Raw genomic sequence first — 25,580 nt, forward strand, 5'->3', positions numbered from 1 at the left:
ACTTCCTGGTCCTATCAGATGGCATTGTTTGATTAATGGGACCAGAGCATGCCAGCTGTGATGGATGGTACAGGGCAAGCATTAATTATGGAAGACATAGCAATAGCTGTGTATTTATCAGTATTGCCATTAATACTTACAGTTTAATAATCTTTGGTCCATATATTTCAACAAGCAGAAAACAAATACCCTGTAGGGGGGACTTTCCTGGAAAACCATACACTGGAAAAAAAAAAAAAAGAGCATTCATAAGATTACATTTAAACATGTGAAGGTATTTAATTATCCTTCTGGCTGAAAGGAAAAGTTATTCTAGTGCAGTATGCTTCTCTAACAGAAGCCAAAGAGATGTTGCAGAAAGCTCCCAGAAAAGATTGTGTAGCCCTTCCCTGTTTGCTTCCAGTAGCCACTGGAAATATTGTGTGAATGAGCAAGTAGGGCCGCACTAGTCCCAGCATTCATTCCTCTCTGACTTGGAAATTCATCCATATGCCTAGCCTGACAATTGGAAGATGGGAGCTTACTCTACACTGCAGGTTCCTATGTGATCTAGGTCAAGGTTTTCAGACGTTTTCAGATTGTGCAACCTGTTAATTAAAAAAAGAAATCCAGAACCCCTGATCAAAAGGCAAAGCTCTAGTGACAGAAAATTGTCTGTGTCTGAGTAAACTTTTTTTTTGGGGGGGGGGGTTGCAGTTAATCTCTCATGGAACCCCATCAAGTTCTCTCAGAACTGTTGTAGGATTCTAAATGACTGAAGAAGCCAACACTAACATTTGTGAAGTGGGGCAATTCTGGAGTGATAGTAGGAGCAATGTCAACAAAACCAAACCTGCTCTCACCTTCATACAACTAAATGCCACAGAAATTATTACAAAAACAAAATATAACCAGTGCCAGAAAGATAGTTAGATTTTCTGGCTGAGAACTAAGGCTATAAAATCGATTTCATTAAGCATGTTGGGCAATTTTGAACAATTTATCTTGTGACTAACATACTCAAAATAAATAATTTAAATTCGATTGTAATTAAAGCTGTCTGGTAATAATTTATTGGCACACTAATTAATTAGTTGTCATTAACTAAATAAACAATTGCATTTGAATAGCTCTATTCATTTCCAGAGCCACCCTCAATATAGGTGTAGATATGAGGCAATTTCCCTTGGAGTCACCCTTTGTAAGAAAAATAACCCTTTAGTAATTTCTTATTTATTTGAAATTACAGCAACACAGCAAAGCTAAAATTCAAAAATAAACAGAAGTGTCCTTCAGACTTGGCCTCAGCAATTAACATTCCCAACAGCCAATTTGCAGTCATAATTGTAACGTATTCTGGGCCTCTGGGAAAGGAAAATCACTTTTAATTAATTAGTCAATCAAAATATCACAGATTTTGTGGGAAAAGAAGCAATTAGATATGGCTACAAGAACAAGATGTATACATTCTTGCCAGGACAAATTACTCACAAAATATCAGTCTGCCAGCACCATCTAAAATAATTTATGTGGTAAGGCACAGTTTTGTTGGTAACATAAGAGGAAAAGACACATTTGCTTATTTGGTTATTCCCCATGAACAGTGAAATGGAAGCCTGAGTGAGTGTCTGGGGTTACATCTATGTGCATCATTAAAATGTGCTCAAGTTCTTGCTTCTTTACAAGAAGAAAATAGGTGTGTCACCATCTCCCATTGGAGGATTCTAGTTTGACCATAATATAGATGGGAATGAAAGCAAATTGAAGATCTAGCAGGAGGATCATGGGAGCTTTATTTTGCCTGTCAATTATTTTAATGGGATAGAATGAATGTGTCAGTTGCAATATGGCAGCCAAGATGTACAAGAAGCAAAGTCTTCTGACCAAGGCAATCTTAAAAGCACAGAGTCTCATGACTGACAATTTCTTTATGAAATGCCAATACCTTCCAATCGTTATTTAAATTTCAATCTATCTAGCTGAATTTCTGCCCTTTTTTAATGAAAAAAAACTTATTTTTCCTAATATTATTAAAACTAGGCCTCTCGTTTTATCAGTTATAGATTGGCCTTCATGACGAAAATTAAGCTTGTTTCTTTTGCTTGTTTTAATTCTTTTGTTATCAAAAAATTGGATGAATAAGCATCAGCCCCATCAGGCAGACCTGACCACGAAATTAACTCCACAGAAAGGCTAGAACTATTTTTATTGAGATTGGCTATAATAACAAAATCGTGGTATACCTCTTCCTCCTCCTCCTACTTCAGTAAATTAGTGAGGCATTTGCCTGAGCGACTTCCAAATGTTATCTCCTTGTTCTGGACTTAAAAATGCTTCACCCCCTTATGTCTAGGTAACAGTTCCTGGATACCTCTGTCAAGGTCAGCTTTCTCTCTCTCTAGAATAAGAAACCCCTAGAAAGATTTCCCCCAAAGGCAGGTTGCTTGAGGTGATAGGAGTCCTTAACATTCCCCACAGTGAAGAAGGATGAATTGAAAACTGCTCTGGGAGAAAATCCTACTTTTCATTAATTCAAGTAGCTGTAACTAATTATAACAGGTACAGTATTTTGTAACATAAGCATGAATTCATCATTACTGGTAAATTAACTGATATATGTAGAGCATATTATTTTATACCAGGTAAGTAGGTACAGAGTTTCTCCAGAGTTGCTTTTACTGTAGAGTTGTGGACTTGAGAAAACTGTTCTATTAAAGACACCACAGTCACGCAACCTACAAAGCAAGAAAAACAAATCCAGATTACTTATATTTTAAGAAGTCTGCCTGGCTATTTAATATTATTCAGACATGTTTTTGTAAAGACATCTTTGTTTTGTTATAAAAATAAATATATGATTCTTAGCAAGATGGAGTTTGCAGATTAGAAGCCAGTCTTGTGAAGCTTAATTCATTTTCAGCATTGTTTCCTTGCTCTCCTTCTTCCAGGTGATGTAAAGTACAGTTGGAAGTACATTTGTAACAAATACCAAAAGAGCTTTGTACCTGAAGACTAGAATTCATATGACATGGAATTGAAAAATGCCAGTAGAAAAAGTGAGAAAAGACATAACTTGATACAGCATTATTATTTTCAAGAATTAAAGAGAGAAAGCAGGGAAGCACAGCAAGCAACAGGAAGCTTAAACCAACACCTTTACTTGCAGAAAATTAAAGAAGAGTTGAATGGCTTAGACAAAGAAATTTATTTTCTATTATAGCCAGGCGTCTCCAAACTTTGCAATGGATCAGCAAGTTAATGTTAAGGAAATTTGCAGACAGGGTGAAAATCAATAATACTTTATCTTAAATTCTAGAATTGGGAGAAATATCTCCCTCTTTACCTTGCTACATCCTCCTCCCTACAGCATACTGCTACAAGTCTTTATACTTTTCTTGTACACAGGTCAACTTTAAATCAAAAGTACAATACAAACAAAGGAGAGGAAATCATAGAAACAATGACAGAGGGAACATCCTGATGAGATGTGAATGAATATTTTTATTACGGTCACTGACCAGAATTGCAAATAAAAACACATTAAAAATAAAAATAAAGTAAAAACAAGATAAAATATTACACTTGGTGGTGGGTTTGTCACTGGATAATCAAAGTCTACCTAATTTTACAGGCAGTATAACAAAATTTAGCTACATTCAAGGAGACTGAATCATGCTGATCTGATAACTGTACATAAGAAATATCAGAATTTCCTGGGTGTTTTATTAGGTAAGGAGTTATAAGGCGGATCTTTGAATCCTTATAGAGGGTATAGTATAGCAGGACATGAGCTGTAGTTTCAACAGCCCCTTGTCCCCAGGGGCACAGTCTCAGCTCATAGGGGACTTTTTGTATCAGCCCTCCAAAACTGCTGTGGGGAGAGGGTTGAACCATGCTAAAATTAAGGATCTTCAGAATTTGGAAACAGTTACGTGGTGTAAGTATCTTGCTGGACTGCTCAGAAAAACGTTCTTAGGTAGAGCAGACTGGTCCTGTTGGGCATCTAGGTCTTTGATGTGTTGTTTAAATATGCTGAGTGCATGCCCATAACCCATCCTTAGGAATGCCTCCCTGGAAAAGCCAAGTTGTTGAAGTTTTTGTGATTGTCCTGAACAATATTGATTTGTAATTGCCCTCAGTTAGGAAAGAACTCAAACCTGTGGGAAAGAACAGTAACTTCAACTCATGTGCTATGATACAGGTCCATGCATCTATTTCGTCTTTAGACAGCTCTGCCTCCTTAATACTACATTTGGAACACAAGGGGCTACCTGGAATATAGCCCTTAGGAATTTAGATTGGACCTTTCAAGAGGAGTAAAGGAAGTGTAAGGTCCTAGCTGGGTACTGAAAAGTAGCTGTGCATGAGCCTTTTGGCTAAGATCAAGCGTACTACCTGATGAGATGTAGTGGTCAAGAGATTGAGCTATTCACAGTGATTAAAAAGAGTGCTAGACACAGTTTGCAGTTCTTACTGAGATATAGGCACTTAACAAAAGGTCTTGAGTGTAAACAGGAATAATTTTAAACAATGTATACTTGTAATTAGGTAATGGTCAATCTTAGTTGATCTCCAAGATCCAGTAATGCTGCGATGCATAACAAGGGACAAGCAGAGAGGGAATACTTTTCAAAGGAATAGATTCCTATTTCCAGTTGGCAGTCATCAAGTGTACTCCAATACTCTGCAAACAATATAGGAAGCTATCTTATAACTGTTCAGTTTGTCACCTAACCAGTACTGCGTAGCCTGGTGGAGAAAAGCAGTCCAAGATCTCAGTCTGAAATCTTTTCTATTACAATTGCTTGAAGTTTTGCCAACCAGAAATGCCAGAGATAAATTCTGGGATCCTATGCACTCTGTATTTTGCATGCCAGGCATGTGCCTACCACTGAACTATGATTCTTTACAAAGGCAGCATCACCATATTCTTAGTTTGGTGTTGTGTTTCCAGTATCCACAGAATATGTTATTATATTCCATTCAGTGCATAGTCCCTTTTTGGCCTTCCATATTTCTGTGTTAATACAGGAATTCAATTCAATAAGATGGATCAGCATTTTCTAATATGGTGAAAAAAATCCTTCTACTGAGTGCTATGAGAATTAGAATCAGTATAGCTTTTACAGCTAACATCATCCCAGTTAAAAAGGGGAGATCCTGGGAGTTGACTGGCACAGATCCTTCAAGAAGGACTGAAGGAGATTCAAGAAGGGGAAACAGAGATCTGATCTCTCCTATGTCTCTTGGAACACTGTTATGGAACCATCATATTATAAGCTTAGGCTCATACATTTCTCAAACTCTTTCCAAATAACGGGAATTAAAATCCTTCAGCTATGCTAAGGTAGTGCCTCTTCATTTCAAAATTCTTGAATATAACTCCTTCTCAAAAAAATAACAATAGATCTCTTGAAGGCATTTGACAGTAGTTATCCTATGCAAAATGGTACTTATGATTTTAAGAATGGTCTCCATATTACAAAATATATAACCTATTTGAAGCTAGACCTGAATGTTTGTCCCTTTCCAGTTCTAGTTTATTCCACTTGCTCTGAATTTGTACTCCACATTGTTCAACAGCAGTAATCTGAAAATGCACAAGGAGTTGTTCTCCCATCACACCAAGAAAGAGAATTTAATAATAAAATGACATTTCCAATGCACTAGAGGATCTTTTTTTTAAATCACATCACAGCTAATGAAGTCAGAGCATGAGCTTGCTGGCCATGAACCCTCTGGCAAGCTGAACAGACTGTTTAAATTAATCTACTTCTGCAGCAAATATACAAAGGAAATTCTAATTAGAAAGGCATCAATGGTTGCTGATAAAAGGAAAAACTCCAAGGAATAGCCTTACTTTAGCCTACAGATTTTAGATATGGGAAACACCCCAATTTCATTATTATATTTACCTAGATTAAGTGGCATTCTGGATGGTGCTTTTCATATTAATTGAACCTGACAGAGTCTAGCATTTTTATTTTAGACAAGAGGGATAGAAGATATTTTCCATCTCCATCTCTCTGGAACATAGGGAGCTATGGCTGGTGAATATCAACAATACTGGGCTAGACAGATAAATAGTCTACAGATTCTTAGGTTCCCATCATAGTGAATAAGTTCCTGGCATTTCAGGCCCAGCTTCCTACTGCATAGCCTGTAAAAAAACAAAAAAACAAAAAACAAAGAGTACCTAAGGGGAAGGGGGGAAAGATGGTGCATGTTTCATGATGTCATCATGCAAATGACATAATTTGCATCAGATGTCATGACACAAACATTTAATTTAATCATTTGAGGATGATATCACAATACATGCCATTTTGACATCAACATGGCTGGTAATGGACACCTGTGTATACTACTATGTAATAATAAATAAAACTTGACAGCCCATGACCCACTGGGTCATCGTTAGTTCCTTACCAGATTCCTCAATGCCTTCAATAATGGCAGAGCTTCTAATGTACTGCCTTCACTGGAAAAGTTCTTAAAAATTCAGGGAGATATTCAGAGATGTATCTGCCTTGAAAATAGCCCATGTCATTCATACTGAACTGTATAGCATAGTCAAACATCAGGAGTTGACCATAGGAAGTGTTTTATGACTTTTTGTATTATGTCATAAAAAGGTTTTATGTTAATTTTTATGTCATAAAATGTTTTATAAAATTTGCCAAATTTCAATTTCACAGGGGTCATGGGTCCCGGATTTTGGATACATTCTGTAAGTTAGTCCATTTGAAGCACCTTGGTTCAAAAATTGTTGGCCTATGATGCATCATTTTGCCCAAAATGAGTTTTAGTAGTATATAGATTGAATAAATGTGCATGCATACAAACATACACAATTACATGAAAAAATATAGCATAAAAATGACTCCAGAGCACTACAGTAAATGCATGCTATATTAACAATATTAACAATGGTGATTTCCTCTGTGTTGGCAGGTATTTATTTATTTTTGTTAGATTTATATTCCACCTTTCCTTCAGTATGATATGGGACCAAGACAGCAGTGATCACACTTGTGGAAGACCTCTGGAGGGAGTAGGATGGGGATAGTGCATACATCCTTGCTTTCTTTGATCTCTCAGAAGTTTTTGAAACTATTGATCATGGTATCCTTCTGGACTGGGTTAGGAGTTAGGACATGATCTTGTGCTGGTTCTTCTCCTACCTTCAGGGTCAAGTTCTAGTCAGAGTTGATGGAGGTTGGGGGGAGAGTCCAGCCTACGTACTCTTTTATGGGGGGTTCCTCAATGCTTGAAGCTTCTTCTCCTATTTAAGATCTACATGAGACTGCTGGGTAAGGTCATCCAAAGGCACAGGGTAAAGCATCAGCAGTATGCTGATGATACTCAGCTGTACATTTCTGTCCAGGGCTGACCAAGTGATGTTCTGAAGGTACTGTCTCAGTGTGTTGAGGCTAGAGGGCATGGTCTAGAAAAGGAAGAAAAAGCTTCAGCTCAATCCTAGCAAAATTGAAAGGCTGTGAGTATTAGGGCCTCCTAGTGCCAGTGATTTGCCAACTTTAGTTCTGAATGGGGTTGCACTACCCCAAACAGAATCAGTGCACAACTTGGGAACTGGACTCATAGCTCCTGTTCAAGGAGCATGTGACAGCCATGGCCAGGAGAGCTTTTGCACCCCTTTGTGTTGGCTGCCAGTTGTGCTTCTTCCTAGAGGAGGTGGCTCTGGACATGGTCACTTATGCTCTGGTCACCTTCTGTGTGGACTACTGCAATGTGCTGCACATAATTGTGCATCCTGCACAATTGGTCCAAAATGTGGCACAGCAAACAATTATGGATGTATCTAGATACACTCTTGTTATACCTTTGGTTTGCTAGGTGCACTGCTTCCCAATAGGGTTCCAGGTGCAATTCAAGGTGTTGGTTGTCACCAGTAAAGTCCTTCATGGCATGGGGCTGAGTTATTTGAGATCTAGTAGGATGAGCATGGTCCAGATCCTATCAATTAGAGAATGCCATCTTGTGAGACCCAGAAAGCATGCCTTTTCTGTCTCTGTGCCTGCCCTCTGAAACACTATATCAAATGCCATTAGGTTACCCCAACCTAGTTGGCCTTTCAGAAAGCCTTTAAGACCTGACTGTTTTCCTAATTATAGGGGTTGGGAAGTTAGTTGAGCCCAGGTGACTTGGTTGCTGTTTTCCTTGGGTGCCATAATATGTTTGTCCTTGCCTTCAGTTATTGTTTGGTTTGTATGGTTTTTAAATTTTCGTAGCTACTCAGTGATGTGATTGTGAGAGGGGTGGCCATATAACTTGATTAAATACATACATACATAAATGTACTCCCTCCTCCAATTTTTCTTCAGAACTACAGTCCTGTGAGGTAGGTTGGGCCAAGAAAGAGTGACTGGCCCAGGATCATCCACTGACTTTCCATGGCTGAGGGTGGACTTGAACCTGGGTCTCAGGTGCCAGTCCAATATCAGCCACTACACCTGGTAGCTGATGGCACGGATTCCCAAATTCCATGGATAATACCCAACATGCTTTGTAGCTCATTTACTAAGACTTTCTGAGAAACTGACAAACACACAGGATGAATGGGGAATTATGGTAGCCTAGTAGCCTTCAACAGTTCAGGAGAAAGAGTTTTTCTAGTGACTGAAACAAAGCTCCATGGCAAGAAAATGTGATTCATGTTCATAGGAAATAATGAGAAATGTTACCAAACCTGTTGCCTCCTATTTGTGGAGAAGAAAGATTGCCATCTAACAATTAGTGTGTGTCCTCAAAAGATTTTTGCCACCAGAGACACAATTAACATTTGTCTTGCTTTATCTGAGATGGTTAGCAGGTAGCTTTGTTCAGCAGATAGGATGTGTATAAAGCGAAACATAGACAGGTGCATTATTTTTATTGAAGACACCAACAGGAAGTTGGTGTTGTATGAAAATAAAAGGTAAGCTTTTATTAGGAAATAACATAGTGATACAAAAGTCTGAGTTACTTAAATGTATCTATAGCTTAGAGCTTGCCTTATCCTGCATGGCTAAATATGCATTTCACTAAGTATATTTGAACTTTCACTTTAAGAAGAAAACAATAACCTGAATAGATTTGCAATTTTATGTTACTCTGTCCAATTGCTGATACCTAGCAACATAAAAAAGAACTGGATGTGAGTTGTTGTTGAGAAAGTAGTCAGATGGCAGCTCCAGAGACTTAATCTTTTTAGTTGGGATTCAGATCTAGTTATAGAACGGAGATGGCATTTAATATATTTGTTGATTACTTCTGACAGGTTCAGGATGGGGATAATACATCCATCCTGGCCTTCCTTCCTTTCTCAGAGATATGGGGGAAAATATCAGTATGCTGACCTATTTACCCATCACTGCTCCAGGCCAACCAAGTGATATCATCAAGGTTCTTTCCCAGTGTCTGGAGGCTGTGAGGATCTAGAGGGGAAAGAACAGATTTCAGCTCAGCCCTGGTAAGACCAAGTGACTATGGGTTTTGAGGCTCACTCAGATACAGAGACTTTCCATCTTTGTCTCTAAATGGGATTGTGCTCCCCCAGACAGAGCTGGTATGTAATTTGGGGGTGCTCCTACTCACATTGTTCCTGTTCAAAGAGCAGGTAGCAGCCATAACTAGAAGGGCCTTTGCACAAATTTGCCTTATGCAGCAACTGTACCCATTTCTGGATCAAGAGGTACTCACAGTGATTCATGCCTTAATCACCTCCCAGTTGGATTACTGTTCTGTGTTCTACATGGGGCTGTCCTTGGAGGGCATTCAGAAGCTGCAACTGGTCCAGACTGTAACAGCATGGTCAGTTTGGGGCATTTCATATGCTCATGTAACACCTCTGCTCCGCAACCTGTACTGGTTTCCAGTTGGCTTCGGAGTGCAATCCAAGGTGCTGGTTATTACCTGTAAAGCCCTGTGTGGCACAATGCCAGATTATTTGCAGGACTGCCTGTCTCCAATTCTCTCTGCTCATCCCACCCGAAGCAGCAGGGTTGGCATGCTGCAGGTCCCTTCTATTAGGCATTGTTTTCTTATGGGAGCTAGGAGTTGTGCCTTCTCTGTCCAGTGCCTGGCCTATGGAACAGCATCCTTCAGGAATCTGGATAAGTCCAACCAGTTGCTCTTTCTGAAGGCCTTAGAGGTCTAGCTATTCCCCCTGCTCCCATATTTGGCTGGGAGATTAGGAGAGCCCTGTTGGCTAATTGCTCAGTTCCAATCTTTGGATTAGAAGTGGAATGACTTTTAGACCTTGCACATATGTTACATTACTGGAAAAGTTAGAAAGAAAAGATAATTAGTAGAGGCACCAATATGACTTCTTATACTTGCAGCGACTTGAAACTTGCCTAAAGACTTGCTAAAGCTTCTCTGTCTCCATCTTCTTTCTTCTGCTGTGCAGCTGTTTCTCTGTTTTATTAATCTTCTATCCTTACTGCACTTTCTCTTTAGAAACATTTTCTGTTATTCTGTATCAATAATCAGTGGTCTGTGACTATGGAGGGGACTCATTGCTTGCACATGAAATGGAGATCTTCAGCATGAAGAATCATTTAGTTATCAAATGAGCTACAACCACTCTAGACCTAGGGAAATCTTTCTTTGGATTTCTTCCTCCCCTGTTAATATAGCAGCTATGATTCTTTGAAGAAAGTTGTTTGGACCCCCCTTTTCCATGGCAGACTCTTTGAAATCAATAAGAGTCAGTACTAACAAGTCTGATTGATTTTACTCTTCTACTTAAATAATGACTAAGCCTGGATACAAGCCTTCCCAAGTACTAAGTAATTACTTCAAAAGGTCTGTAATGGGCTCTGCTCAAAAGCAATATAGTCCATAAACTAAAATATCACAGAATGAGAGAGCTGAACTTTACTAATAAATGATCTTTCAAAAATAAAGATCTCTATATACAGATTGTATTCTTAATGGTTAATAGCTAAGCTTCAGGACCACAAGGATCTGCAGGAGTGGGGGAAGTCAAGAAAGAGCAAGTAATAAAACATGGATTGTGATGTAGTGATGTAAACTCTTGCATCCAACAATGCAATGCAAATGTGAAATGGTGAGACCTGCATATCATAATGCACATTTTGTCATTTTGGTGTCATCATGGTTAGAAACAGACATCTCTGGACAGGATTTAGCTGTCTTGAAAAGTGAAGCAAGGTCAGTCTTGGTTAATATTTGGATAGAAGAAAATCAGGAAATCCCAGTCCTGTAGGCTAGACTGGGAAATAAAAAGTCAAAAATAATCCACAAGAAAGCAATGTCAAGCTACCTTTGTACTGTTGCCAAAAAACCCCTACATAGATCAGTCTATGAAGTCACCTGGAGTCAAACTGACTTGGAGGAGGTTTTATCTTTTGAGGGTTAATACTGATTTAAGTCATTAACCTGATGTTAAAGGCTTTGATGCTCCAGGCCTATTCAGAGGAAGAAGAATGACTTTTGATATTTATTTTTGCCTCTAAATCAGTTCTGATTTTTGCCTGCATAAACTGCTTAGAAACCCATGATTGACACTGCTGGATTGACTTATGGTGTAAAATGAATTATGGATTAGGTAGATATGCCTAGTGTAGCATTGAACAATTCCCAATGGGACATCAATAATGTTTTCTAGCACGCTGATTTCATCAACAGTGTAAGTACAGTTGCTTTGAATCAAAAGCATTTGAAATCCATCTAAATCTTAAGATTTCTATTTCTTGGGAATACCATAATTGTTTCAATGTAATAGTACATGCATTTATTTAAAAAATGGCATAATTACCCAGTCTATCATTTCTGTAAATGTAGTAACATCTGTTGAAATTCAGTGGAAGACTAGCCTCATTAGAAACAGAGACCTGACAAATGACCATCAGAAGGATAAAAACCTGATCAGATTCATCTGAAAAAATCGGGCAAAATACATACCATCAAGGAAAAAGATATTGTATATCTTTAAAACATAACTCTTTTTACCTTCAATTATAGTACTCAGTTAACAATTATTTAAATGAGACCTTAAAACCTGGCCTTGGGCTAGAATGGGTGATGGACTCCTTGTGGGATTTTTGCTTTATTAGATTGTATTATTTTTCCAGACTCTTCCTTCATAGGCATTGTTGTAGGTATACTGTTGTTTTTATTGTTTTACTTAAGCTGCCCAGAGTGATGATAGATTAAGGGAGCTTTTAAAGATGATGATGATGATGATAGATAGATAGATAGATAGATAGATAGATAGATAGATAGATAGATAGATAGATATTCACATAAGATGTCTATACAGTCTGTTCCTTTTACAATCAGATTGCAGGGATTCTTTAATAATTCTTTTTTGTTATTTAATATCTCTTGTCTTAATTCTGTACATAACTGAGGAGGTTTTGACACTGAATATATTTAACATACCACTAAAAGACTTCTCAAGCAATTAATGCCTTAAAATATGTAATGGGTCTAAAACTATTAATTCAAATTGTCACTCAGCATATTAATAACTTAGCATTTTATTCATTTAGTAGTTTAGTAACTTAATTGCCCAACATTCAATATTCCAATGTTTTATTCACTTAGTAGTTTAGAAACATAATAATTTACTCCTATTTACCTGAGAGATTTGCTAGTATTTTAGCATTTTCATTTATATTGTATTTTTAGTTCATTTTATCCTGGCTGTGTAATTTATTTAGAAATTCATTTTAGTTCTTCCAGAGCTCTGTAACTTTTCTCATGAAACTGAATATAATTTTTGTCAGTAATAAAGGTGATTGATTGATTCTTTCAAATTGCTATCTTCACAAGAGAGATTTAGTGTTCTAAAAGCTGAAAACTAACACACCGTTACCTGGGAACCAAGTAAGAGGAAAGCCATGGCGGTCTATGGTGGCAAAAAATCAGTCTGGCAGCAACATTTCTGACTAACAAACCAGACTCTAAGTCTGAATGAAAAGTGAAGCTGTGCTTGCTAATTCACTGAATTGGAGCCATTTGTATTATACAACAAAAGTGTTACACTCATGATTTTTGTGCTCTGCCTTGCTAGTATCTCTTTTGCAAAGAGTAGCAGTTAAAAAATAAAGTCTGGAGGGTATTGTAATGGTATGTGGGAATGATCTTGGGAGACAGGAGGAAGAACCACAGACTAGCTAACCATCATACAAAAGGTATCTCAGCCCACAGAAGCAGAGGGGACATAGGAAGCATTTCAGAAGGGAACCTCCCTGGTTTTCTGGAGAGTAAAAGTAAAGGAGGGAAGAAATGGTTTCAGACTTGCAAGATTGATGTCAGCCCTTTGAGGTAGTCCAGATAAGAAGCACAAACCATGAGTACTAACACTATCTCTACTGTAAGGTTATAGTAACAGAATTTTGCAGAAGGTGCTAGTGTTGATGTTTTCTGTTCTGTTATTTATCCTTCAATTATTTTTGAGCCTCCCTGTTTGCCGACTCACTTCCCCATCTGAATTAATCCTATGGAAAGACTTCCTTCTTTAGGTCTTCCCTTGGGGTTTAATTAAAGTGTCAGAAGCCAGGAAGCCTGTAGACTGCTGGAGAGATGATTGTACAATGAAAGACAGGACATTTGGCCACCTTGTAACTAAATGTGCAAGATGATCACAGTCCACCCTTGAGAATTTTACTGAAATGCTGGAACCAAATTCTCTTTCATCAAAGGGAAGGAAAACTGATAAAAAGAAAAAAGCAGGATAATTTTTTTTTTTTTGCATGGCATTTTTATCTTCCATCCTTCTCTAGATCTCATTTCCCTTTCCTACATAGCCTGTTATTTGTACATCACATTTCCTAGCCAAGCATTTATGCATTCACACTTTCCAAATGACAAAGATGAATATCAGGAGGTATGTATGACACAAATAAGCAATGCGAAGTTACTCAGCACATTTACTCTGCATAGCCCTGTGGTTCCTCACGTGGAGCATAATGACATGGTCACATTACCTAACCACACTTTTCCCCGAAGATTCAGTTTCAACTGCTAATGGTTTGCAGCCTATCCTGATCATAGACTGAGACCAGAAATGATAGATTAACCATATTCAGAGTTGCCAGACAAAACAATTGAGCCAGGGTGGGGAGCAGCAATTTTGTATATTTCTTTGGTGGTTGTTGACACTTTTTTCTCTTAAAATCAAGAATAGTATGAGGGTGGGAGTGTGGGGGAACCCACGACTGATAATTTCCAGTTTCACATTTAGCATATTGGAGGAAATCAAATCCCAGCTTACAAAATACATTTTTCTCATTATGTATGTATGTATGTATGTTTGTTGTTTTTCTTAATGTTTGTCCCACATGGTTGCAGGGCATGTTTGCTTTTGCATTATGCTCACCTAGTTCTTATAGTGATGTAATGCATGATATGACAAGGGGTTTTGTTTTTCAGCCACTTTGTCTCAGACAGGTGCTGATTTAGGGCTCAGAGGAGTGACTGCCCCAAGGTCATCTGGCTGGCTTCTGGGCCTGAGAGAAGACTAGAAGCCTCCTTTTCTTTTCTTTTCTTTTCTTTTCTTTTCTTTTCTTTTCTTTTCTTTTCTTTTCTTTTCTTTTCTTTTCTTTTCTTTTTTCTTTTCTTTTCTTTTCTTTTCTTCTTTTCTCTCTCTCTCCCCCCCATCTATCCATCTTCCTTCCTTCCTTCCTTCCTTCCTTCCTTCCTTCCTTCCTTCCTTCCTTCCTTCCTTCCTTCCTTCCTTCCTTCCTTCCTTCCTTCCTTCCTTCCTTCTGTTTTCGATAGAGGAGGATCATATAACTTTGAGGTGGTTTTCTTCCTTTTTTCTTTTTCCTTTTTCTTACTATCTTCTTTTTTCTTCAAATGTCCTGTCCTCCTTAATTATATAAAGGCAATCATCATCTCACAAAATATGTTGCAAGGTGTATGTTTCAGAATGATCTTCCTTGCAGCAAATCTCCCCCCCCGCCTTTCTCCCCACTGGCATCATCATAGCAGAGGAGGAATGGGCAAGGGCCAACCCAAAAGATTGTTTGTGCTAGATGGTGCAGCTTGCTGAATGCTCTTGACTTTCATTTACCATATGTTTTAACTGCTAATAAGAGAGATCTATAGTATGTCTCATTTACATGTGCAACTCAGTGATGATACACAGAGGTCAGAGACTGAAGGTACTTATAAATAGCCCCACTAACTACAGTGGCAGTTACCAATGAAATATTAGTCCCCTGATTGCAACTATAATCAGGTACATTATCTGTACATATAGCAGCTATTAGTACTGCTTATTTTCCTGTTCAATTATCCTATACAGTATGTAACAAGTGAGGGCTTGTTTTCATATTCCCTTGTATTTGGTGACAATTAATTTTTATTGATTATCTGTGATTAATAGCGATCTTGGGCCTAGCCTCGCAAATCTGAGCAAACTAGAATTCTTCAAGCGCAATGCCACAAGGTTTTTTTGTCTTAACGGTGATGGAAAGAAACAAGTACAAGGAAAAAATTACAGCAGTAATTCTGTCAAATTCAAATTTTAAATTAAAATAAGATAAACAAAAAACCTGTATCCCATTCTTGTTCTTTACTTCCAGTGAAAACAGCATCATCTGAAATCCTAAATCATGCAGTTCCCATTTAATAAGTTCCCAGTAATAAAGATTGCTTCCATACTTTGAACTCTGTCATGCTGCTGAAACATTAGCTTTCTTCAAGTCACCAAAAGTGAAATTAAAATGAAAGTTTCACACCATATCTGAAATGATGCTACAGTATCCAGAATCTTTGTTATGGCCAAGGTTCTTCTGCAACACTTTATGAAACATCAATCCTGTTCATTAATGATCCCTTCAAAGGACTTTTGAAGATGCAGAGAGGCACAGGGCAGAATGTTTATTTAAATCGGCGTTTTTCAACCTGAGCAACTTTAAGGTGTGTGGACTTCAACTCCCAGAATTCCCCAGCCAGCATGAAGTCCACACATCTTAAAGTTGCCAAGATCGAAAAACACATATTTAAATATTCCCACCATCTAGGTGCATCCACAAGGAGGGTAAAAACAAAATCAAGATGGCAGCTGTGACTGCACAGTTGAAGCCCCAGTCCCTTTTAACATGTGTTGCGCACACAGCACACACAAAAAAGGGGCAGGGCTTCAATCATGCTGTCAGTCCCAGATGCCGTCTTGACTTTATTGACCCCCCTCCTTCCCAGGGATGCCCCTGCTCCCATCCATGGACATCTGTGGAGAGAGGCAAATGACTAAACATGCCTTATAACACAAACCCTGCCCCTTTTGAACTTCCACATGCAATCACATGCAAGGAGAAAAGGAGCAGTGCTTGTGTTGTGATGCCATAATGCAAGCTTCATCATTTTGAAAAAAAGCTCCATTCTTTTCTGATCAATAACTTCTTTCTCCATTGTTTGTCAATTAACATCAATTGCCTAGTAATCAGGAGTGGGCAGGGAACAAATACTAAAATAGTTGTTAACATAATATTTTAACTGATTAGGTTTGCTGCTTTCTGTGAAAAATACTGAGCCATCAGATTATTCCAAGCACTAAATTATACTTAAGATACGGATCCCTCCATGTACGGAACACAGAACAGTTGCTCACCATTTAAAAAGATTGTGTCCTTTCCACTGTTAATTAAAATGTTCTTCTCTACAGATTCAGGTTTTTATTATTTTCCATTTGGTACAGCCATTATATTAGGTTGAACATTTACATTTATATTCCTTATTGGTAGGAAGGAGGACGTTTCCCTTTTTGGTTTCTTTAATCATTTTCTTCCACTTGCCCCCTTTTCTTTTAAAATAGTGCTACAGTTTTGTTATAAAAACATAAGAAAAAAAGATAGAAAAGAAGCCAGAAATCAGCATAAGTCAGCCCTTTAGGTATGATCTTGTACCATTGCTGATAAAAGTAAAATTCCTGTCTCCTGTTCTTAAGAATAGAGAAGTTTTTATCTTCCTATATGCACATGATCTAATTTCATTTCTTCTTTTGTGACTAGCTTTAATAACCATATGGAATCTTTTGGCAATTTTACAAAGAATAGTGTTTGTCAAATGTAGCCCAAGGAACAGGGTCAGCAGATGACTGAATAAATTCGCCTTCTTAAATAACTTGGCAATCTTTCCTGGAACCTTATAAAGAAACAGTGATATTTAAAATGCAAAAAGTGTGAGTGCTTTAATGACACTGTGATAATAACATAATATAATGATATAGGAGATCAGCTGACTGAATCGCCAATAACTCTTTGTTAATCAAATAATCACACAAATGTTGCATGTGATTTTTCCTTTACAATGAAGAAAATCTTCGACATCATGCAAAACATTTTTTTTCCATGAGATTCGCTCCTGCAGCTTATTGTCACATCAAAACAGGCCATAATTTGATGTGCTCTATTTACCTGGATGACATTCATGTGTACTAGTCTTACGTTTAGCTTGATAATGGTGATAATGGACAATCTCTTGGGCTGTCAAACTGATCTCTTAGCGTGGACAACTACTCCCCCATATCAAGTTTAGCATGGACAACACTGAGATTTTGGTCTTTCATGTCAACCATCCTTCTACCCTTCTTCTGTTCTCCTATCAGGGTTATTCAGTGGTCCCTGTCTTGGTTGCCAGGGACTTTGGGATTCTGGTGGATAATAGGCTGTCTCTGCAGACATTTGTAGAAGTAATGGTTATGTAGCCGTAATTTCAATTTAATGAATATTTGCTAGATCTGCCACTTCCAGACAGTGGATACAATTTATTGTCAGTTCTTCCCATTTTGATCCTTTCCCCCTTGATTTGGGCCCAAAATATTATTATTTCTCTTAGATCTTTCCCAGTTATCTTGTACTTCTATGCATAGCAGCACAAAAGCAATAGCCCAATATAAACTTTTGGATTGTTTTTTTAGAGCCCTGACGTGCAACACTCCATTTTATCTCTCTTTATCTTACCTATTTCTTGGTATATAGCTCCTTGCGTGATTCATGCACCCTTACAATGCCTTTCTCAACTAAGGGCTTTTCAGGAAATAGCCCTTTAGTTCTGGAATCACCTCCATAATAATCCTGGGAAAACAGCTGATTTAAATGCATTTAAGAAAAATTTAAAGCATATTTATTTCAATCCACGTTGTTGTGGAAAAAGCTAACTTGGTCCTGGGCAAAACTGCAGAAACTCAGCCAGATAGATAATACGTTGATATTTACATCTTACTATTTATGGATTCTTTCTTTAATTCAAATCTTTTATTAACAATTGTGATTGTTGCTTGTTTAAATGGTTACACTGTTTTGATGATGCTTTTGTAATTTTAGATTTGTATTAATTGGTTGTCTTTAACATTTTTATGTTTGTTTTGAATGGGTTCCTTGTACACATCTTTTTAGATGAGAGACAATATAAGACAGCACCATCAGCACCAGATTATGTTGCACAGCAGAAGTGGCTAAGAATAGACTGTCTCGGTTGGAAGATCATGGGAAGTCAATGCATACAACTACAATTGATTTACTAAAGGCTAATAAGATTCTTCAGGACAAAGTAATATTCCTAGAATCTCATTTTTACCAGGCCAGGTTATGTGAGATTGAAGTTCTGGAAAAAGTGAGAAAAATCAGCAGGTTCTCTTTGTAGAAGTTCTAATACAAAAATGTTGGCTTTGTCTAAGTATAATCAGCTAGATATTGAGAGAATTCATTGTTTCTCTTCTTAAGCTGAAAAGGCTTGGTCATTCATTAGAAACAGTTACATTGCCTGACCTATTGGTGTATTTCAATGGAGAGATAAAAACAAGTTTTTCTATTATTGAACTGCAGCATTTTCCCAGATCACATAAGGAAGTTCAACACCACAGTGAGAAATAATGGTTGAAGAAAGAAACTTCATTATTTCATCAGATTTCCAGCTGCCCTTGTTTTGAAACTATCAAACGGTGCTCAGGAATGATTTCATAATCTGTAGAAACTGAAAAATATCTTAGCTCTTTGAGTTCTTGTTGAACTTCTTTGAGAGGGGATGTTTTAAAAAAACGTGTTCTGCTGTTATGTTTATTGGTATCCAGGCTGCTAAACCCAAATGTATCTCTAGCTCCTAATTATATACTTTCTTGATGTACCTTTTTTGGCTATAAGAAAAGATCATGAACAGCAGCTTCTTTCATAGGCATACTTAGCCAACTTTGTCTTTTTTCCTCCTGTTTTCCTCTAGCTTTTGGTTTTTTAAAAAAATTCATATTTCATCTAAGATTCAAATATTTTCATAATCTGTATAATGTCTCCATTTCATCAATTCATGTAATAATAGCAATCAGCTAATCAGGGATGGCACAAGTTTTGACTATTGATAGGTGTCTGTAGATTTTATTTTTAAGTTCTTTATTGGTAAATTTGAACTTATCCCTAGTTCTTATCCCCAGTTTTGAAGCAAATAAGAGAAAATCTAGACAGATGGTCCAGAATACTTGAGGTTTGGAGGTAAATGTGATTAAGGACAGTATAACTCCAAGATTACATTTGAAAAATCTTCCTATTTTTATTTGATCACATTTTTTTTAAATACACTGTATTAAACAAATGACTTTGGCAGATGCATCTGTGAGACTTTAATTGTGTAAATTAGGGTTATACTTAAAATGCCAGCCAACATGCAGACCTCTAAATTCACTATAACATTTTTTTTTGTTATGGAAAAATGGATATTCTTTTAAATGGAGATTGTTATGCTCCATGATCTCAACAATAAACTTGATATTGATAAATAATCCCTCAATAGTGCTGTATAGAGAACAATAAAACTAGCTTAGCTTACAAACATGAAACTTTTTCTTAAATACAGTATAACTCTTAAGTCATCAGTAGTGGTTGGTTCTTATTGAAGACTAGCATTGTAACTGAGTTTTATGGTTAAAAATAAGTGACTGAAAATATAGATCCTTACAGCATAAGAAACAATGGAATGCCATAATCTGGTAACAAGACCATCCAAATGTTTAGTAAAAAATGGATAGACAATTTCAGAGAAAAGAAATTTCTATCTATTGTGGGTATAAAAACACTGCAATTAAGATGCATGCTACAAGCCTCAAAACTGAGAAAAAATGTTTCTTCTACATTTGCTTAGACAAAAAGCTGAGATATTTATATACATTAAAAGAATCTTCATAATCCGTGTACCCACTGCCTTATTTTGACAGAAAGTACTTTCACATTATGTACAAGTCTCTTGGTGGAACAATCTGGTGAGAAATTATTTTGTGAAAGGAGCATTTTTTCTAAATGTGAAAGGCTATATTAAGTTAAAAATACATGCATGTATTTGATAGCTGTTTTGCTGAAGAAGTTTTAATAAATTTTCCTCAAATTATGATGCAGAGCAGAAAGAATCTAATATAACAAGTAACAAACGTTCTCAGTTCAAAAGAAGGATCAGTTTACTAAGATGTTTCAGGGTGCGTTCTTGTCATTAGATTCAATTCTCATTTCATATATAAAGGATAAGGAAATTCCCATTAAGTGGCCCTTGGGTCCCCAGTGGAGTTCCTAAGAGATGTCAGTATATCCAGCAACACTTCATGGTCCTGCTAGCGTGCTATGGAGAGGTGCTGTGAAAAACTAGTTTTACCTTTTCTTTTGCTTATCTTATCCTACTATTCCTTTCTCTTGTTCTGCAATCTACATTACATTATTTCTTCTGCAAAGGAATAGCCAGATGGCCATCTACTGTACAGTGTGTACGTATGTAGCATGCTACAAAACAAAGCAATAGCCTTACATATTACATATTCATTTCCAAGAATGTTTCTCTATCCCACAGTGACTTCATAGACCTAGAAGAAATTCCTAGAAAATAAAAATAGTGGATGCCTTATCCCAGTGTTTTCTTTACAGGTATGCCCTCCTGCCCAGTAAAAAAAAAAAACTTATTTGCGGAGCTAGAGGGGATGATATGGAAATGGGTGCGTTGTTGTGTATTATCTGAGCTGAAAAAGTGTTTTCTGTATACCTCTGCTGCCATTTAGTGACCATCTGGATTTAGAAATTCCAATATAGTATTGTGATACACCTACCAGTATTGGATACACTTACTATGGCAACTACTTCCAAATATATCCATTGGCCCTCAAACATATAACCCCATTTAAATTCATAGTTGTAAAGCCACATTCACAGGGAACAGCTATGTGTATTTTATGCCCACCTTCTTAATACAATCACCCATGAAACAACAGAAAACAAAACGATACACAAATTCCATCATGGAACATTAGAGCTACATTCTCTGAGTTTCATAACTCCAGATTCTTCTTTGCTACCTCTAGAGTCATTTGGATTTTGCAGCAGAGATACGATAGCCCTGTTGAAGACATACCTAAACAGGCAAATCTCTGGTTGTCCTTAGTATGAAGCAGCTTCAGTTCATCTTTTGAAAAGGAACTGCCACTCATCAAAAGCATGAGAAGGAGCAGGAAAATTAAAGAAGGAGCTTTCTTCCAACACATATTCTTTCTGAAAGAATAAAGAGGAAGAATTACAAGGGAATAGAAACAAAATCAGGAATAAGAAAGATGTAACTGAGACTCTTAGGGTAGTTTCCCATCCAGATGATCTTTAGATGTTTGGACCATATCATCGGCCTGCATGGCCAATGGCAAGGGCAATGGGAACTGTAGGTCAAAATATCCAGAACAGCCTTTCCCAAACTGGTTGTTGTCCAGATTGTGGATTTCAGCCCTCCCACCAGCTTAGCTATTGCTAAGATTTCTGGCACTTGAGTTCCACATGTACAGTGCAGTATGTACCTAAGCTGGGAAAAATGGATCTAGAGAAACTTTACTCAAAGAATGCAGACAGTGAATTATCATAATTTTCCTTTTCTACAAAGCAACTTGGAAATGCTTAATATTATACATTCATGCTATGAAAACCTGGCAGTTAATCAAATCTTTATTTTCGTGAATGAAACAAAGTGGTAGATCTCAACTAACTCTAACTCAGGGCTGCACAACTTATGAGTTGTTGAGCAAAATAGAGACTAACAGTCCCATACTGTGATTTGCTTGAAGTTTGAAAGCTTTCCTGTTTTCTCAGTTTCAGGCAAGTTTTATTCAATGCCTGATGAGCTGCTTGCTATGGCCAATGCCAGTAGCCACTAAAGAAAAATGATCACACATGAAATAGATTTAAAAACATGCATACATCATTTTTGTATTAACACTGACATCATTAGATGACAATACACAATCAAACTTTTTCTTAAACCTTAAACTGGATTTAAAATGAGGAAAAAAATCACTTGAGTTGATTCACAAGAACTTTGTTTAACACTGTATAGTGATCTGGTTGAAATGGTTGTTGACTAATTCCTGCCCAACTTTGAATCATTTAGTGGAGCAGGGTCTTGGCAATAATGAAAAGCTGTGTCAGAACAAAAAAGATTGAGTAAAACCATTTAATGCTTCTTTCTTTTTCAATATCCTGTCACCTGACCATTTGTATCATTGTTGCAATGGGACTATCCCTTTCAGCCTGCAAATTTCCCGTTAGGGTAGAAATCTTTCAATCATATGACAATGATTTTCAAAACTATTTTTAAGTAGCCCCAAAACAATTATCAGAAAATAGAGAAGCCAGCCAAACATTCCTTGTTGTTGTAAACCTCAAGGTCAAGGCCTTGCAGCAGTGATCATAAGGGAGAAAAATGGTTAAAGACATATGGTTGACCTTCCAGTCTGGCAGCCAGCTAGTAAATGCCAAATTGGTTGCATCCACTTTAAATTATCCCCACCCACTCACCCCAATTTCTAAACCTGTATGACATAGGGATATAAAGCTGTGCCCTCTCCAATCCTTGGATGTGTTCCCAAAGACAGCCCCAAATTTTAATGTTTAATGTGATAGGAGGTGAAGATGATTAGATATTTGACTGAAGATTCATACTGCCCATATTTCATTGTTATCATAATTGAAATGGAAATGATACATTTTAGCTTTTCTCTTATTTTCTGGATTGCAGCCACTGGCATCTAATTCAAAGGCCCATTTGGACCCAGCCCAGAAAACCTTGCAAATCATTTGCTGTATGATAAGCCATCTTTGCAGAGTAGCTCAAGGTGTAGCTCGGGTGATGTTCTGCATGCTGCCATGTTCTCCTTTATTGGGAGGTCATGTCTCTTACTTTCCAAAGCTAAGTTCTTTATTGGAACAGAAGGTCCAGTCCGAATCCAGTTTACATATAAACAATCATAAGATGGGAGAGGACCAGGGCCCTGTTGTGGCCCATCAGTTATTTGTGCAGCAGACTGGACAGATAAACAAGGAACAAAATTCCAACTTTATGGGAGACACCTGCATTTCTATTTAAATGATAGAATTTAATTGCCTGATTGACAAAGTGAGCTATTGGCTAGGAATGGCTTATCAGAATTTTACTCTAGCTCCCAGGAGGAGCCCATCCATATTATACCAGACCTGCAGCCAAATCAGAACTGAAGCCAAGCTGGAAAGGAGCCCTCAAGGCACGTGCACGCACACACACACCCCGCAGCTACTTGTACCTGATCAAAACAGCATAATTCATTCTTGGGAAAAATGAGCTTTGGGAGATCCGATTATTGAGGACAAAAGGCTACTTACTCTTCCCGTTTATCTGGAGTGGCAACCTGAAGCACTCCAGATGTTGCTGCATTCTTCATCATCAGCCTTGCTTTCTTGGGGTGCTGGGAATGGAAAGTCAGAAGCATCTGGAATGTTGCAAGTTGCCTAGAATGCCTGTTTGCCATACCATGTGATCTAAGTGCATTTTAACTTTCCTAATCCCAGACCTGGATACGGTTGCAAGCACTCCATGAATCCTGAAAATTAACACTCCATGCTGCAGGAATTATGTTTTAGAATAAATTGCCAGCCCTAAAGCAGTTACTGGACAATACAAATCCAACCCACCACATCAATAGAAGAAGTGCTTTTCTTCAGGCCAAAGCCCTAAAACTCTTTACAAGATCTGCTGGAAGAAAACTGATGGAGCTTTTCACATCACTACATCTTTATACCAAAATCCTGCTTCAAAAGAAAACAGACAAGAAGCCAGACCAAACCAAGTAATATCAAAACCCCATCAACACACCAAGAGACAACTCCCATGCTAAGTAAAGGCATCATGTCTTACCAGTAACTTCGATCGCTCAGCAGCCAAAGGATGTATCTTCTGAAGACAGAACTTCTCTCAAAGAAACGGACTTTGGTGATGGTTTTCCTCTTCCTGTTTTCTTAACAATTGTGGCTGATTAATATGGGGGTGGGGCTATATTTGCTCATAAACTTTAAACAACTGAAACTAAAATGTGAGAGAAAAGAAGAAATCTGCTCTCCACAAGACATTATATGGGCACAAAGCAGATTCAGTTTTAAAGCTTGCCTTACACATCCCTCCTACAGTTATCAAAGTAATAACATGTAGCTAAAGAGTTAGCTATGTATAGAAATACAAAGCATTTCTTTTTCACCTTTCACCTTCAAAATAATCCCCCACTCTCAAATCTATAAATGGCAAATACAGTTGATAATCAAAAGAGTTCTGAAGCTTGAGGGACATCTGGATGGGGATGCAGATCCTAAAAATAGCAAAAAAAACCCTTTGCCAAATCAAATTATGCTGCAGCTGGTGGCTTGGGAAAATGATTCCATCCCAAGTTTTTGTTTTTCAAGAAATAGTTAATGCAGGCAGCAAATGACATGACCCAGAGAACTTGGTTTGGCTTCCTTACACTTAGAAGGTGTCTATGCTGTCTCTGGCCAAGATCCTCATCTCCTGTTTTCCTACCATTACAGTGTGCAGATTTGATTGAACAAAAGAGCTCAAATACAACAATTTAGCATCTTAAAAGGAATTGGATGGAAACATGGGGAACATGTTTGTTTTCTTGTTTGTTTCCTTTTTATTGGAAGGAAGGAATGAATGGCCTGAACATGAGAATTAGTCAATAATTGGTAGCAACCAAGCAAGGACTGGATGTCAGTTTGTTATATTTGGTTATTGGGCAAAAAAAAAGAGAAGAAATGATGGTTGATTGAGTGATAGTCCCTCCATGTAAACATGTCCAGTCCTCATAGCATCTTCATTTCTAAAATGTTCTGACAGAAGAGCCAGGAGCTTTGAATTGGGAACAGAAATTTTTGGGAAGAGGAAGGCATCTCACATCTCACTTGAGATTGCCCAAGTCTCTTATTTGGTGTGTGGGGGGGGGAGCTGCTTTTCATAGCTTGGAGCAACGAATTAGTACACATTTTGTGGAGGATTTTCAGTGCTCAGGTTGCAGGAATAAAGGTTGTAAGCAGGGTAGAGAAGGGCGAGTCTGCTGATGTGGACTTTATTTTGGTTTCCTGAATAAAATCATTTGGGCCCATTTTGAATTTGACAAAAAAGGAGGAGAAGGAGGGGCTGTTTTGTGGCCATTTTCTACATATCTACATTCCCACCATTAGTGAGAGAAAACAGATTGTATCAGGGAATTGGGGTGGGGGTGGGGAATTGGCGTCTACTTCCAAAGCCACCTTCTTTCTCTGACAGGCCCCAGAACTGTAAGATTCTATAGCAACCCAAAGGCTGTTGAATGG

At 37.7% G+C, this 25,580-nt stretch overlaps 1 protein-coding gene across 1 annotated transcript in view; it reads right to left on the bottom strand.

Annotated features, from left to right (window-relative positions):
• AOAH (acyloxyacyl hydrolase) overlaps positions 1–24,227 on the bottom strand; it is an 89,992-nt gene extending 65,765 nt beyond the window's left edge. Inside the window, exons 1-4 of the mRNA XM_088149981.1 lie at positions 24,133–24,227; positions 21,337–21,473; positions 2,619–2,714; positions 141–222 (exon numbers count right to left, since the gene is read on the bottom strand). Of these exons, the coding sequence (XP_088006107.1) occupies positions 141–222; positions 2,619–2,714; positions 21,337–21,466 (308 nt within the window). The 5' untranslated portion in view covers positions 21,467–21,473; positions 24,133–24,227. The remainder of the gene's footprint in view (positions 1–140; positions 223–2,618; positions 2,715–21,336; positions 21,474–24,132) is intronic.
• Positions 24,228–25,580: the final 1,353 nt, after the last annotated feature.

The sequence above is a fragment of the Python bivittatus genome, unplaced genomic scaffold (genome assembly GCF_059951505.1).
Source record: "Python bivittatus isolate LINGU-HERP-01145 unplaced genomic scaffold, Pbiv_v1 ctg000610_np1212, whole genome shotgun sequence".
NCBI classification, from domain to species: Eukaryota; Metazoa; Chordata; class Lepidosauria; order Squamata; family Pythonidae; genus Python; species Python bivittatus.